This window comes from Limulus polyphemus, unplaced genomic scaffold (assembly GCF_000517525.1).
Source record: "Limulus polyphemus unplaced genomic scaffold, Limulus_polyphemus-2.1.2 Scaffold131, whole genome shotgun sequence".
In the NCBI taxonomy this organism is placed as follows: domain Eukaryota; kingdom Metazoa; phylum Arthropoda; class Merostomata; order Xiphosura; family Limulidae; genus Limulus; species Limulus polyphemus.
The window spans coordinates 776,203-792,814 of NW_013665741.1; the positions used below are offsets into that span (position 1 = coordinate 776,203).

The 16,612-nt window shown below is 32.8% G+C and overlaps 1 protein-coding gene across 1 annotated transcript in view; it reads left to right on the plus strand.

Moving 5' to 3' along the window:
• The window catches only part of LOC106473548 (glutamate-gated chloride channel-like), a 163,749-nt gene extending 149,334 nt beyond the window's left edge, over window positions 1-14,415 (plus strand). The window contains exons 5-10 of the mRNA XM_022403080.1: window positions 1,701-1,768; window positions 2,760-2,983; window positions 8,185-8,267; window positions 10,693-10,827; window positions 12,500-12,915; window positions 13,713-14,415. Coding sequence (XP_022258788.1) covers window positions 1,701-1,768; window positions 2,760-2,983; window positions 8,185-8,267; window positions 10,693-10,827; window positions 12,500-12,915; window positions 13,713-13,940 — 1,154 coding nt within the window. The 3' untranslated portion in view covers window positions 13,941-14,415. The remainder of the gene's footprint in view (window positions 1-1,700; window positions 1,769-2,759; window positions 2,984-8,184; window positions 8,268-10,692; window positions 10,828-12,499; window positions 12,916-13,712) is intronic.
• The last annotated feature ends 2,197 nt before the right edge of the window (window positions 14,416-16,612 follow it).

The window sequence follows — 16,612 nt, forward strand, 5'->3', positions numbered from 1 at the left end:
CAACTCTTGGGCTACTCTTTTACCAACGAATAGTGGGATTGACCGTCACATTATAACGCCCCCACGGCTGAAAGGGCGAGCATGTTTGGTGTAACAGGGATTCGAACCCGCGACCCTCAGATTGCGAGTCGAGTGCCTTAACCACCTGGCCATGCCGGGCCTATTTGTGTTAATAGCACTTGTTAACTGTTCTGCAGTAACCCTAGGGAGAAAACTACGAAAGTTTGGATTTCGCGCAAAGTTACACGAGGACTATCTGCGCTACTCGTCCCTAATTTAGCAGTTTAAGACTAGATGGTGGGCAGCTAGCACGAGGGCTATCTGCGCTAGCCGTCCCTAATTTAGCAGTGAAAGACCAGAGGTAATGCAGCTAGGCATCACTACCTACTGCCAACTCTTGGGCTACTCTTTTACCAACGAATAGTGGGATTGACCGTAATATTATAACGCCCCCACGGCTGAAAGGGCAAGCATGTTTGATGGAACGGGGATTCGAACCCGCGACCCTCAAATTGTGAGTCGAGCGCCCTAATCCATGCCGGACCTAACGACGAAAGAGATAAGGCCAAAGATATATTTGAAGGAATGAACTTAATCCACGTAAACGTTATGTGTCACAGGTATTTACTATAATACTACTACATGAGTCGTTTCAAGTGAAACAGCCAGGCTAAAATTAAAGATTGTCGCACATGTAAGACAAAACAAAGTCGTAACTATAAAATGGGTTTCGTTGTCAGATGTAACTTCAGAATGGGATGTATTATCTGTCAGACTTAAGTGTGGCTCAGAATGGGAATAAATGTCAATCGTAAATTATTAGAAGAGAACAGTTGTAAAGCTCTGATGTACCACTCAAACTATGTTGACAATCGAAATAGAATAGAAATTAAAAATACCTATAAGAACCGGGACCACACCATGTTGTCATGTTTATGATGATAAACCTGTATTTACATGTGTGTCTTTGTAACTGAGGTATAAACATCACATTTTTATGTTAAACATGTGACGGTGTATAACAATAATGTTCGTAATTGTATGTGCGTGTATACAACTTGAGAGTTAATATAAGTAGACGCTGAGGGAAAGTTGAATAAATATCTATTTACAGTGAAAGTTATCTCTAGTAACTGTTATATTTACAACTATTTAAGGGCTGTGCTTTTCAAGATTAACCTGCTATCTTATTGACTAGTATATAATATCTTCATAACTACTTAAGGACTGTGCTATTCAAGATTATCCTGATATATTAATGACTAGTAAATATGATCTTTACAAATACTTTAGGACTGTGTTTTCAAGATTAACCTGATATCTTACTCTTTAATAAATGTTGTCTTTACAGCTACATAAGAACTTTGCATTTCAAAAGTTCAAAAAATGATGTAACTACAAACCTGTTGTTGTTAGTTTTATATCGCAAATTGATTTGTTATCAACTCATTTATTTCGTTTACAATAGTTCAGTTTAAAACTAATTTAATTCAGTTTTTTTTTGTACTTCCAACTTTATGTTTTAAGTGAAGCAATACCGAACATTCATCAAAACGCTTATGTTTTCTCCTGATCAACTCTTTTTATTAAGTAATATTTTACGATATCGTTTGTATTAGCTTTTATACGTATTTGTACATTTCTCTATCTTAATACGTTTTTCCTTTGTTTTGTTTATTTCCACTTTTTTCTCCTTATAGATGGTCCAGCTGAGGTGAAGGTCAACATCTACATCAGAAGTATCAGCAAAATTGATGACGTCGTCATGGTAACTTTTTGTTTCTTGATTAATATCTGTTTCTTGTAATTTGTGAATGCTATTGTATCGTTTCTTTTCTTTTTTTAGATTGGTCGTGCGTGGTGTAGAATACATTTCCTGCAAAGTCAAAGCAATATTAATTAATATGACGTAGTGACTAGGTCACACTTAGTATTGTTTGCGAAATATTAAGTAGTGTTCGGTCCAATGTTAGCGTTGCGGAGCTGTAAGGCCGAGTATGCATGCAAAACCTAAGCCAACTCATTTATTAAGTGCTGCTAATCCCAGTTCTGATTAAGTAATTCGCTCTGTGATGCAGCTCTTGGAGTCTAAAAGTAGACAGGAATGTTTTTATTTCAGAATATAATTTTATGTATTTTAAAATAACAGTTTAGTTTTCGACTCCAACAAACACGTCTTCTTTCAAACATATTCGTTTCATGATGTATTACCATGTGAAACTAAAACGATGATATCTTGAACTTCCCGCAGCTCTACGGTGTTTAGTTTTCAGTCTTTGAAGTTCAATACAAAAACATTAAGAAGAATTCAGTTTTGTAACTAAACAAATATGCAAAATGGTAGTTAACTCCGGACAATGGAAGAGTCAATTTCTTAAATGTTACTCAACGTTGCACGCTATTTGTAACGTTAAATATTTTGAATCTCGCATTTAAAACCCAGAATGTATATTGTTATTTCATTACTTAAAATTTGAATGTTATGCTTTTAAACGCGATTATCAGATTTTTACTTTAAATAAATGCAAGTTAGGCGGACATAGTCTGCATTACACTATTCTCTTAAGAAATGCTTTTCCGTGTATGTGATAGCTTATATTGTACGAACTAAAAATCTAAAAGGTTAAATATGTTTCTTTTTATAGTAAGTATCATAACTATTGATAGCATGCACTGACGAATATGTTGTGTAGATGGGACCAGTCATAAGGTTCCGCATACTTAACACACTAGGTATCAGTTTACACTACTTTTGGCAGGAATACAGTGTCCAAATGACCTTTCGCGAAAGTTGGTGGGACGAAAGGCTTATGTTTAATGACATGGGTGGGCAGATGGCCTATCTAACTTTGACGGATCCAGATAAAATTTGGAAACCTGATTTGTTCTTTGCCAATGAGAAAGAAGGACATTTTCATAAGATTATCATGCCGAATGTTCTACTTCGTATCTACCCCAACGGAAAAGTTCTGTACAGCATTAGGTAAGTTCTTCAATTATTTTGTTTCCTTTCAATTACTTTAGACATCCAGCTACCAGTGAAGCTGTGATAAATAATAAATAATTTAAAATCCTACCGTTTGATTGACATTATAATTTCAACCCTAATTAAAGTTGTAATAACACGTAACAGAGGGTGATTCTTATGCTGTTTTGATTAGGTCTTGGGTACAAAGGACACGTAAAGTAGTACAGCTTCAGTATTAAGATAGGGCATATTTTTTGTATCACTAAGGCAGTTCTCTCTGTAATACTAAGACATTTATCTCTGTACTACTAAGGCATTTTTCTCTGTATTACTAAGGCATTTTTCTCTGTATCACTAAGGAATTTTTATCTGTTTTACTAAATCATTTTTATCTATATTACTAAGGCGTTTTTCTCTGTATTACTGAGGCATTTTTCTCTACATTACTAAGGCATTTTTCTTTGTATTACCAAGACATTTTTCTCTGTATTATTAAGACGTTTTTCTTTGTATTACAAAGACGTTTTTCTTTGTATTACAATACGTTTTTCTCTGTATTACTAAGACATTTTTCTCTGTATTACTGAAGCATTTTTCTCTACATTACTAAGGCATTTTTCTTTGTATTACTAAGACATTTTTCTCTGTATTACAAAGGCGTTGTTATCTGTATTACTAAGGCATTTTTATGATAACGAATAAGATTATCATTTATCACGTATGTCATTGTAAACCTTTTACACTTTCAATTGTGTGTACTGATGACGTGCATAGCCTGGTTGTTAAGGCGCTCGACTCCCAATCTGCGGGTCGAACGAACATACACACCCTTTCAGCCGTGAAAACGTTATCATGTGACGGTTAATCCCATTATTCGTTGGTAAAAAAGTAGCCCAAGAATTGGCGGTAGGTGGTATTGACTAACTGTCTTCCCTGTAGTCTATCACTGCTAAATTAGGGGCGACTAGCGAAGAAAGCCCTCGCGTAGCTTTGCGGGAAATTCAAAATATATCAAACCAATAATGGTGGCGCTAAAGTTGATGTAATGTCGCCAGAGTGGAAAAAAAAAATATCTATTCAATTATATTTGTAGATCCCTTTTTAAGAAGGAGGGGTCGAAACATAATTGCATATGTTTATGTGATAATGATTTCAATCGGCCAGTCATGTCATGTGTTTACTTTATAAGATAAAATATATTACAATCCACGAGTACATAAACAAATTAATCGTGTCGTTCTTACGGATTAGGGGCCTGACATGGTCAGGTGATTAGGGCGCTCCACTCGCAATCTGAGGGTCGCGGGTTGGAATTCTCGTCCCACCAAACATGCTCGCATTTTCAGCTGTGAGGGGCGTTATAATGTGACGGTCAATTCCACTACTCGTTGGTAAAAGATTAGCCCAAGAGTCGGTGGTGGGTGGTAATAACTCTCTATTGTCGCTATATCGTTGTGGATGACTTCCATTGTAAACTTTATGAACTGGTAATAGCGATGGTAATACTATTTCTGCGAAAATGATTTTTAATTTCAGTCATTTTACTTCTAATAATTTGTACTTCTGTAGGTATAAGGTTTCTGCATGCTTTTCCTTTTCTTCGCTGAACCTATTTCAGTAATGCTTTCGGAAATTGCTTTATGAATAGTTGACTTACTAACGTCACTCACGACATTAATATTAGCTTTCATGATTTACTATGGCTTTAAAAATTCTATTTTTAAAAATAAGACCATAAGATAAGGATATAATTCCCTTTCAGTGGACCAATGCAATCTCATTTCGTTAGGTTAACATCGTATAAAACGTATTAGTGTATATGAAACCAACCACAGATCCAGAAAGGTAGGCAACATACGACAAATTGGTTTGCAGCAATAAAGATAAAAATGATATTGCATCCAGTAAACAGAAAGAGTCTTCTCCTTTCTTAATATAACAACGTTATATAAACAGCAAATGATCAACATTTAGCTGACGAAATAAGAGAAAGCACGTAAATTATGAAAGATAGCTGCAAAACAAACACGTGACTAACCTTAAAATACATTCACAACTAACGATAAATCAGTTTCAAGTATAAGGTGTGCGCGAAAACAATCATGCTAACTTTTAATCAGATTTGAAACAATGTGCACGATATATTCTTGTAACAATAGTGATAAATACGTGTACGTGAACAAATAACAGATAGTTTCTCCACACTGTCTTTTATTTATTTCATTTAAACGTTTCATGGAAAGAAACCGCTCTCTTATCTTGATATATATATATATACACACGTATGCGCTTAATCCACATTTTGTTTTGTCCCTTCAAAATATTTTAAATTTTGTACTCCCTTAATCATAAAGTGCCGTGGTAAATATTGTATTGTCATCGTAAATGAAATTAAGGCCTGGCATGGACTGATGGTTAGGGCATTCGAATCGCAGGCTGGTAGTCGTGGGTTCGAATCCCTTCACCAAACGCTTTTCCTAGGTAAAGCATAATCCAAGAGTTGGCGGTAAGTGGTCTTGACTAGCTGCTTTTCCTATAGTCTATCACTTCCAAATTAGGGACGGCTAGGACGGATAGCCCTCGAGTAGCTTTGTGCAAATTTCAAAACCAACAAACAAACAAATATAAGAAACTATTAAGAATTACAATATTCTATTTGAAAGTAACTAAATAATGTCATACTTTTATCTGAAAAACATGCTGAATATTATCAGGAATATGTTCATACTGGCCCAGCATGGCCAGGTGGTTAGGGCGCTTCGATTTGCAATTTGAGGGTCGCGGGTTCGAATCCCCGTCACACCAAACATGCTCGCCCTTTCAGCCGTGGGGACGTTATAAAGTGACGGTCAATCCCACAATTCGTTGGTAAAAGAGTAACCCAAGAGTTGGCAGTGGGTGGTTATGACTGGCTGCCTTCCCTCTAGTCTTACACTGCTAAATTAGGGACGGCTAGCGCGAAATTCAAAACAAATAAACAAAGATGTTCATACTTTAGTTTCGTTCTTAAATAATATTGCTTTAATGTACTAAATATTACAATATTGTTTATTCGAAACATTAATGACGCAAAAACAGATTTTAATAAACTGAAAAAAGGTAAGAATAACAGCAGCGTTGTTAAAATTTTCTTTAATGACTGTCCCAATGTTTTTATCGGAATAGTTGTAATTTTGTCAAAGTTGCCAACTAAACTGTGTTTTAAAGATCGTCTTCTGGAAATATAAAGCGTAGAGTTTTAGTACACAACAAAGAACAGCTATTTATATGCAACTCAGTGGGGAATTTAAATACGAGTTCGATGACTCACTAAATTACTTTTAATCTCCAAAACACTTTGAAGAACTGAACTTCTTTTGAAAGACTCGCTAAAACATGTAGTTATGTGAATTACTCGGAAGACTAAAGTATGAGTTCGATAATTTGTGAAAAAAAATTCGATGGATGCAATGGATTAGCACCACATTTCTTATTCACTTTTAATATGTATATAGTCACTTGCTGTAATTACTTTGAAACTCTGAATACCTGATACATCAATACACCATAAATCCGAATACCTGATAAGTAAAAAAACCCAAAATCTGAATACATGAAAATCAATACATTATAAATCTTAATACCTGATAGATAAATAACTAAATAAACCCCAAATCTGAATATCTCATAAATCAAAAACCCCAAATCTGAATATCTCATAAATAAAAAATCCCAAATCTGAATATCTGATAAATCAATAAACCTCAAATCTGAATACATGAAAATCAATACATCATAAATCTAAATACCTGATAGATAAATAACTAAATAAACCCCAAATCTGAATATCTCATAAATCAAAAACCCCAAATCTGAATATCTGATAAATCAATAAGCCTCAATTCTGAATACATGAAAATCAATACATCATAAATCTGAATACATGAAAATCAATACATCATAAACCTGAATACCTGATAGATAAATAACTAAATCAACCCCCAATCTGAATATCTCATAAATCAAAAAACCCAAATCTGAATATCTGATAAATCAATAAACCTCAAATCTGAATAACTGGTAAATCAATAAACCCAAAATCTGAATATCTGTTACATCAATAAACCCCAAGTCTGAATACCTGTTAAATCAATAAACCTCAAATCTGAGTATCTGTTAAATCAATAATTCCCAAATATGAATACCAAGTTTAATTGAACTAGGTGTACTTAGGACTAAGCATCGTTTGTGTGTGTGTGTTTTTGTGTGTGATTCAACAAGATTAATAAGACTCATAGATTAAGTTTGTCAAAAATTATATAGTTTTTTTAACCATGCTTATTGACTTGAAAATTAATATATTGCACTTAAGCACTCTTCCTTATGCTTTTGTTAATATATTATGTACAGCGTAAGATGTAGGCCTGAGGACGAAACATTTTTTATAAAACTTTAACTACCTTGAATGTGTTTTAGAGCTACTGTATAATTTATTTTTACATTTGTATAATTTTTAATTACTATGAATTAATTAATTTATAATTCCGTTGAAAATATTTGTAATTTAGATTCAATCTTTATTTGTCATTTTTGTTAAATTTGTTTTAACATATCGCATAATAAATTAATAATAGACAAATTATTATCATAATAAATTAATAGTAGACAAATTATTATCATAATGAATTAATAGTAGACAAATTATTATCATAATAAATTAATAGTAGACAAATTATTATCATAATAACTTAATAGTAGACAAATTGTTATCATAATAAATTAATAATAGACAAATTATTATCATAATAAATTAATAATAGACAATTATTATCATAATAAATTAATAATAGGCAATTATTATATAATAGAATTAATATAATATAATTAATTAATAATAGAATTTTATTATTACTCTTACTTGTCATCGTTTTTGAAAAGGTGAAAACTCATAAGACAACAAACGTTTTCTTAATAGGAATATGTTACACCAAACAATGCACGAAAAACAAGCTGTTACAATGTAAGTTGGAAGAATGATTATGAAGAATATTCATTACCACATTGTTGCATCACGTAAAATACTTCTTTATTACCTAAACCATTACCGCCATATTATAACAATACAAAATCGAGAGTAAGGCCAAACTTTGATAATACTAGAGTAAGGCGAAAATAATTATTATAGATGAAACTCGTACTTAGAAAGTATTTATCATACTACTAATTTTCATTAACAGAATATCTCTTGTTTTGTCCTGTCCAATGAATCTCAAGTACTACCCACTAGACAAGCAGACCTGTTCTATCATCATGGCGAGTTGTGAGTAATTAATATTCATGGTTTCTTTTCCCAAAAAGTCCAGAAATGTCTACTATTTTTAATACAGTAATTATTAATTTTGTATTTATCACTGTTCTAGTCTCCTTTTAAGTATAATGTTTACACTACTAGTCCGTTTAGTCTTTTTTTTTTTTTTTGCTTGAGCTCTAACGAGAGACTTCCCCGGGGAAGCTCAATCACATGGGGAAGAGTAACAAAATCCTGTAAAATATCAGTACTTGTAAAAATTTAGATCTCACTAGCGCTGCTGGAAAGATTTTATTGTACCCCTCAAACTTATTGTTTTCTTCACACCACCATTCGTGATCACACTTAAAATAGTAGCTCAATAATTAGATGTGGTTGTATTCCTAAGACCAAGTTAGAACTTGATGGAGGGCCCCTTCTAAACATCTTTATCGTTATTTCGCTCTCTGTCTAAACTATGATTTTATGAAATTTCGTGTATGGATGTTTCTTCACAGAAGAAATAAACCGTTCCGCTGTTAATTCACTAAATTATCTGAATATCTATTCTTAATGTCTTTTATATTAAATAAATAGTACAATATTCACTTGCTTTTAATTGTATTAGATCCTCCCCCCCCAAAAAAAAAATATTCACAGATTAAATGCAATACCCCATAAAGGTGTCGAAACTAAGACTAAATGGGAACAACAATATACTTAGATATTATCTTACTTTATTTACGGGGGAAAATCACTAAATTATCTTTGAACTTGAATTGTTTTTTTAAAACATGTCCACCCTGTGGGACGGTGGGATATTTACGAACTTTCAACACTAAAATCAGGGGTTCGATTCCTCGCGGTGGATACAGCAGATGGCAGTGTCGCTTTGCTGTAAAAAACAAACAATTTAAAAAATATTTCACTTTGTTTAAGTAGGGTTAATAATTTGATGTGCCTTCTTACATAAATTCGAAAACATAAACGTGCATCCTGGCCAGTAAATATCACGATTAATGATGATTTTCTATTACAATTTCTTAAGAATTCACAGCTAACTATCCTCATTTTCCCAACAATTTTGTTATTATGTAGTTTTGTATGATATAATTCACTCTAGAAGCTCGTTTTTTTTTCTTTGTTGTTGGTTTTTTTGAAAAATAAAACAACATTGAAATCCATAGATATTCTAATTGTACGAAAATGAAAGAACAGATATATTCGAATTTCAACACAGAAACAAGTTATTTTGGAATGTAAAGTACGGAAATTAGATAAACATTTGTATCAAACTTGTATCGTTTTTCTAGGCCTAATCAATATATGTCCACTCCTGTATTTGACATAAAGATTTCTGCAACACATGCGGATGCAGCTGTTAATCAAATCTCCATAATCGTTTAGAATCGATAACTAACTTCTTCATAATTACATGACGGGATAGTGAGTTTGGTCACTTTAAATCAATGTTAAATTATAGCAATGCATCATTTTGGTTCCAATAACTAATGTATGGTTATTACCGACATCCTCTACGAGTTAAAACTATTTTTTACCAAGAGGAAATAATAAATCTTCAAGAGGGGAGAAGTTTCCTCTACCCAGCTTTCCTAAAGGAAATTAGTTTTTTCTCATCTGTCATTTCTCATATAAAGCAGATGAACTATGCCCTTAAATAATTCCACAGCCCGAATAAATTGTTCCAATTATTTGTACTGGAAAATGTTTTAGTAGTTTAATAATATTACATCGATAGAATTGCACCTGAAGAAAAAAAAATATGCCAGTTTATATGTCTGTTGGAAAGAGTTCCGTGTATAAGATGTATAATGATTACCCATTAAAGGTGAAACATTCGCTCATGTTATTACAACTAATCATTTTGTGCGACTCAAAATCATCACGAACTAAGATATTTAGAGAGTAACCAAAGCAACAATGTCACAAAAGACTCTTGATGTTTATAAAATCACTTGGTGAACTTCAAAATGCATGATTTGTAGCAATATTACGAATTTCTAATATTTCATAGTAATAGTTCAGAGAAAATTCCCTCAATTAACAAATTTCCAATTCAGTATTTTCTGCAACAGACGTCTATTGTGTAAATACGAAATTGACAAATTTCCAGTTCAATACTTTCTGCAACAGACGTCTATTGTGCAAATACGAAATTGACAAATTTCCAATTCAATACTTTCTGCAACAGACGTCTATTGTGTAAATACGAAATTAACAAATTTCAAAATGTTACATCTATATTTTCTGACAAAATGTCTCTGAAACATTCACTTTATTCATAGTATTTCCAACTAATTAGTTTAGCTTCTACATTAAGAATCAATTAATAATGAAAGCAATGCACTAACTGGAGTTGAAAATCTAACAAAAACAACTAAGCAGGAATTAAATGTTACTCTAAAAGTACAATTTCATTTATGTGTATTCTTTATAGATGGCTACACCACAGAGGATTTGATGTTTGAGTGGAAAGAAGGAGATCCAGTCCAAATTACCAAAAACTTACATCTTCCTCGATTCACTCTAGAAAAGTACCTAACCGACTATTGTACCAGCAAAACAAATACAGGTGTGTTTCTCTTTTCAGCCATAAAAGTATCAAAACAAAATAAACAAACAAGAATTATCACTTGAGTAATTCCATACAGGTTTTTTTTCAAACTTTCATTCGTTCTTGTTGATGGATGTGGACCACTGAAAGTATGTGAATTCTTACAAGTATATCCACGTGTCGTCTATTGGTAAGCTTTGTGGATTTCAGAAGCAAACGATTGGATTGCTATGTCGTTGTTTTTTTTTAATAATGACTTACGCCATTTCTTGTTAAACTTACTTTCATTAAATCTTATTGATTTTAATATCTAAAACTAATTTTCATATTTTTATTTAGCTTTTACAACTTATGAAAATTGTTTTGCGCTGTTAGTTTAGTCTATGGATTTTGGACTAGTCTAAATTTCTTAAGTTGGCCAAACTAACAACGATGATAAAGTACATAACATAAGGTACCGAACCGTCACTATCGGTTGTGTCCACATCTGGAGAAATTTTGTTACAATACAAGAAATAACCCAAAAAAGATGGGTAAAATAAGTAATTTATGAATAAAATGCGTAGAGAAACAATGAACCCAAAAAGAAAAGAATGGGTAAAATCAGTCATTTTTATGTAAAATGCATAGAGACTTCAACAGTAATTAATGGGATTATTTGCAGTAGTGGTGGTTTTGATGTTTAATTTGTTATTACTCATATCTTATTTAAGACCTTACGACCAATAAAGAAATTTAGTGTATAAATAGTTTAAAAAATATTATTTAAAACGTCAACGGCCTAGGGTAAAATTACCCATCGATAATTCTAGAATTAAGTATTTCTTCGTAGTTTATTATAGAAAACTGGATTCAAGGTTTAATTTATTTCTAGTTATGGTCTTTATAGTTAACTTACTTTTCATTATGTTTGTCATGATTATTTTGTCTTTTTTTACATGAAATAATTCTGAGAATAAATTGTTACTGTCAACTACTGCGTAAAATACATATAAAGTTCTATGTTTTAAAATTTATGAATCCGCTTTACGACTGAAGTTTGTAACAAAATTTGTGGTTAAAAACATTAGGCCCTAGGTGGTTATGGCGCTTGACTCGCAATCTTAAGGTCGTGGGTTCGAACCCTTGTTACACCAAACATGCTCGCCCTTTCAGTCGTGGGAGCATTATAGTGTGACGGTTTTGGTTTGGTTTGAAGTTCACGCAAAGCTATATCTGCGCTAGCCGTCCCTAATTTAGCAGTGTAAGACTAGAAGAAAGGCAACTAATCATCACCACCCACCGCCAACTTTTAGGCTACTCTTTGAATGACCGTCACCTTATAACGCCCCCACGGCTGAAAGGGCGAGCATGCTTGGTGTCACGGGAATTCGAACCCGCGACCCGCAGACTGCGAGACATTTATCCTTCATAATCTGTCAATGCAAACAACATTAAATAATCCTCTCTACGTGGCTCACTTCGGAGTTTAATCTCTGCTTAAAAGTAAACAAAACTTTCTATAACTCCTCACGGAAGCCTCAATTCTATATATTGTCAAATTTAAAATATAAAAAAAAAATATCAGCCTCGTTGTCCTAGGCATTTAATACACATTTTTTTAGTTCTTCATGAAAATCATTTGGGTTTTAACAACATTTTATTTTAATTTTTTACTTATGTAATACGAAATGAAACCTTCTGTTTCCAGGTGAATACAGTTGTTTAAAGGTGGACTTGGTTTTCAAACGTGAATTTAGCTACTACCTAATCCAAATCTACATACCTTGTTGTATGCTGGTCATTGTGTCTTGGGTTTCTTTCTGGTTGGATCAAAACGCAATTCCAGCCCGTGTGTCTCTTGGAGTCACCACTCTGCTAACGATGGCGACACAGACTTCCGGCATCAATGCGTCACTCCCCCCTGTCTCCTATACTAAGGCCATCGATGTTTGGACCGGAGTGTGTCTCACCTTTGTATTCGGGGCCTTGCTGGAGTTTGCCCTGGTAAACTATGCTTCCAGAAGCCAACTTCGACAAGCCCCCAAAAAGCAGCGAAAGTGGGACATCGAGCATTCTGGACTCGATCCCGACCATTTGGAAGATGGCGCTACAACTTTTGCCATGGTATGTATGTGTGGGTAATATTTACAACAAATGGCATCATCACTTAAAGCTTATACTATCCTGCCCATAATAATTATAATAACCCAGTAAAAACTTATTATCGCAAGTTTAACCATACTAATATAAATAATCAATCGACCCTGCAGAATAAATATTTTAGTTGAACAAAGTGATTAATAGAAAATCTGCTATTTTGAATAAAGATACTAATTCATGGTCCATAATCTTGCTCCATTCTTATAGCAATATTAATAATATAACATTTTAGCTATGACCCCACATCATGCGAAAACTTAGCTGTTGTTAGTTCTGATGTAGGTTTAGAAACGAAACGTTACACAATCAAAATTAATTTTATTTGCGAAAAATGCAGCTGAAAGAGTTTTAGTGAATAATCATTTATCTAAGACTCATTAAACACTTTGGTGCTAGTACTAGCGCTTGTCTATTCAATAAAATTCGTCCTCGATAACACTCTGGGATATACTAAGTGTCCTTATAAGAACAAGAAATAATCTTGCTCATACATCCTAAAAGTCATGTATCTATTGTGAATCGAAACTTCATCTCCAACGAAGAAACTTTCCAAAAGGTTGCCCATTATTTTACTACGATTTTTATAATGTGTGTTTGGCATAATGTTTTGTTGTGTTTACTTAGACCAAAGTGTACAAACAATTCCTCCAGTTAGCATTAGGAAAAGTTATTGTAATTTTCGATATAGTCTTTGTTCTCTTCAAGCATAGCACACAAATTTGTGTCAAGTTCTTCTTCATCTCGTTTTATTTTTGTTACAGAAGCCGTTGGTACATCATCACGATAACATTCACAATGACAAATTTCGACAGTGCGAAGTTCATATGCAGCCACCTAAAAGTATCAACCCTTTCAAAGCCTGGCTTAATAAGTTCCCGACTCGATCTAAGAGAATTGACGTCATGTCCCGAATCTTGTTTCCACTTATGTTTGCGCTCTTCAACCTGGTGTACTGGACAACCTACCTCCTTCGGCATGAAGAAATGTAAACTTCTGAGAACACCAATGAATCTTTTTAGGCGCTGGTTTTAAGTTTAAAAAAAGACACCAATACAGCCGTCGAAAAGATGCTGAAGTGACATTCTATTTTGGTTTGAGTTTAGGGACTTCCAAATACTTTATTGGAGGTATAACTGTGTTTTTACCATATATAAATGCACCTGTTCTTGGTGTTTGTGCTTCTACATTCCAAATTTGTTGGAAATTCCAAATTCCATGCGAATGTATTCGACGTAATGTTATAAATATAATGAATTCTTCCCAGATATCAGATTTTACAAGTCATATAATGTTTCAACGCTTTACATGAAAACACACAAGGGAAATCTTACCCTATTTCAAGTGTTTTGAGTGTGTGTACTTGCGTAAGTGGTGCCAACGCTAAAGTGGTAACGAACGGATGTTTCTCTGGGCACTTTGTTGTCGTTACACAGATTTTTGCTCAGTAGTGAGTCAAATTGGAACTTATCTAAGTGTTGTCCAGATGACAGCATCAAGTTACATTTTTTTTATTTATTTTTTTTGGTGTACAGAACTTAGTTTCTAACTCAGTCTGTTATTCAAAGTTTTCATTTTCCATAATTTGTAAATTTGTTCTATAAACTTAAGAGAAGCATTGTTTGATATATATATATCTTATTAAACTTTAAGATTATTAAATACTCTTAAAGTTTAAAAACAAATTTCGTATAACTGGTTAACGTTAATGTCTTTTAATTTATAAACGACCGTCTTTTCACATAATATAGATATGTGAAATACGTTTTCTTAAATTCAAACATAATTTTAATTTCCGAAAACTTACTCTGACCTTAATTGAATTAAATGTTGTATTATTACTGACATTCTCTTTTAAAATCCCTTTTTCTATTATAGAGATTTATATGTTTTGAATATTTGAATGGGTTTGCTTGAGTCTATTATGTAATGGGTTCAGTAACGACTTTATAAAATTTAGACATCGGGCTTATCACGAGTTTATTATGACATTGCGTTGGGTATTTGAAATATCGGAGTTTGCTTCCTGTCTTGATCTGAAAATGTTTTGAGCCACCACAAATTAAGTAATGTTTTGTATCTACGTTTGAGTCACGAGACTTCTTATTTTGCATGTCAGAACGTGTTTATTTTAACCATACTTTTTTATTATTATTGATTACCTTCAGTAACAAATACCTTTGTCTTCGAAACAATTTAGTCTCAAAGTGGGTTCCTCGTCACCGAATTTCAATTTACTGTTTGTGTTGTTTGCTCCCTTCTTGTTTAATAAAAACTGAGGTACTTGATACAATAACATTATTATTTCAGAATATTCTTTTTTGTTCTACTATTATCCATATTGATCTCACCTATCCAATAAATTGGAAGTACGTGATGTTTCAATAGGTGGCGCTCACAAATTATCGATGTCGGAAATGGAAAACTTAACTTATAAATATATATACATATATATTTTCTAGGTAGAAAATGTAGCTTTCTCTTGTTGTTGTTGCCTGGATTATGATTGTCCAGTTCGTGTATGTGTACCGATAGGGGGTCGGTCATCTTACCACCCCAGTTGTTGTCTGGACAATCCATTGATTTGCTGATGCTAGTCGTAAGTAGCCTCCTCTTATTGCTTCATGTGAGAGTTTTACTCTAGGGTTAACATCATTAGAGCGGGAGCAACTGTTGTTATTGCTAACAGCTATCAAAGTATATTTGTATCATTATGTTTTGTTGCTAGTAAAGCTATGGTGGAAGAAAATCTTAATCATTTATTTCTGCATCTAATTACTCTTTAAAACGTCAGAACAATTGTAAGAAATTCACGAATCTTCTTGATAAGTATTTAGGCCTCGATGTTTTCATTCCGTTGGCAACTATTTTCGTGAAAAATGGAATTGTTTTTCCGTATGTTGTTTAAATTTTCTGATCAATTTTGTTATAAAAAACAAACTTATAAAACATATATTTGTTATACAAAAATTATATGATATACGTGGAAATGTTCTAAATATGCCTTTTCTAATAGTTTTAATATAGTACATTCTATTTGTTTTTTATGTACTTGTATTAGAAGATTAGGCACTGAAAATAATAGCCATGACGCCCCTACTTGTTAATATGTCATTAATAATGACGTTTTGCTTTTATATCTGTCAAAGATTAATTACAGTCAGGTTTCTTTTGTTGTTGTTCTTCATTTGTTTTTCTTTTTTGCAAAAATCTCACATCTTTCATCTTATCAATGTTTATTCTTCGTCTGCTTTACACACCTCGTTTTAATTATCTGAGTTAAATACTGTATGCTAACACTTTAGGCGTATTGAGAGTGACTCGAAACACTTAACTAAAATTATAGTTATTTGTTTCTCTGTAATTAAGCTGCGTAACACGTTCTTTTACTCAAAACTTTATTCAAACCGTCAAAATCATATATATATGTTGTTAGGGTTTTCGTAACTCAGTTTTATTTTTCAAGTACATGATATATTATTATTTTGATTTCATATTCTTATGTTAATAGTGTTGTTTAAGATCATGAAAAGACGCTCTTGGACCTTTGTAATCTTGGGGTAAAACGACACAGTCATATTGACTCGTCTGATGCTGATTTACAAATTTGTTTCTGTACAGTCAAACACTGGCGTTGTAATTATATTAGTTCTGAGATAGCTGT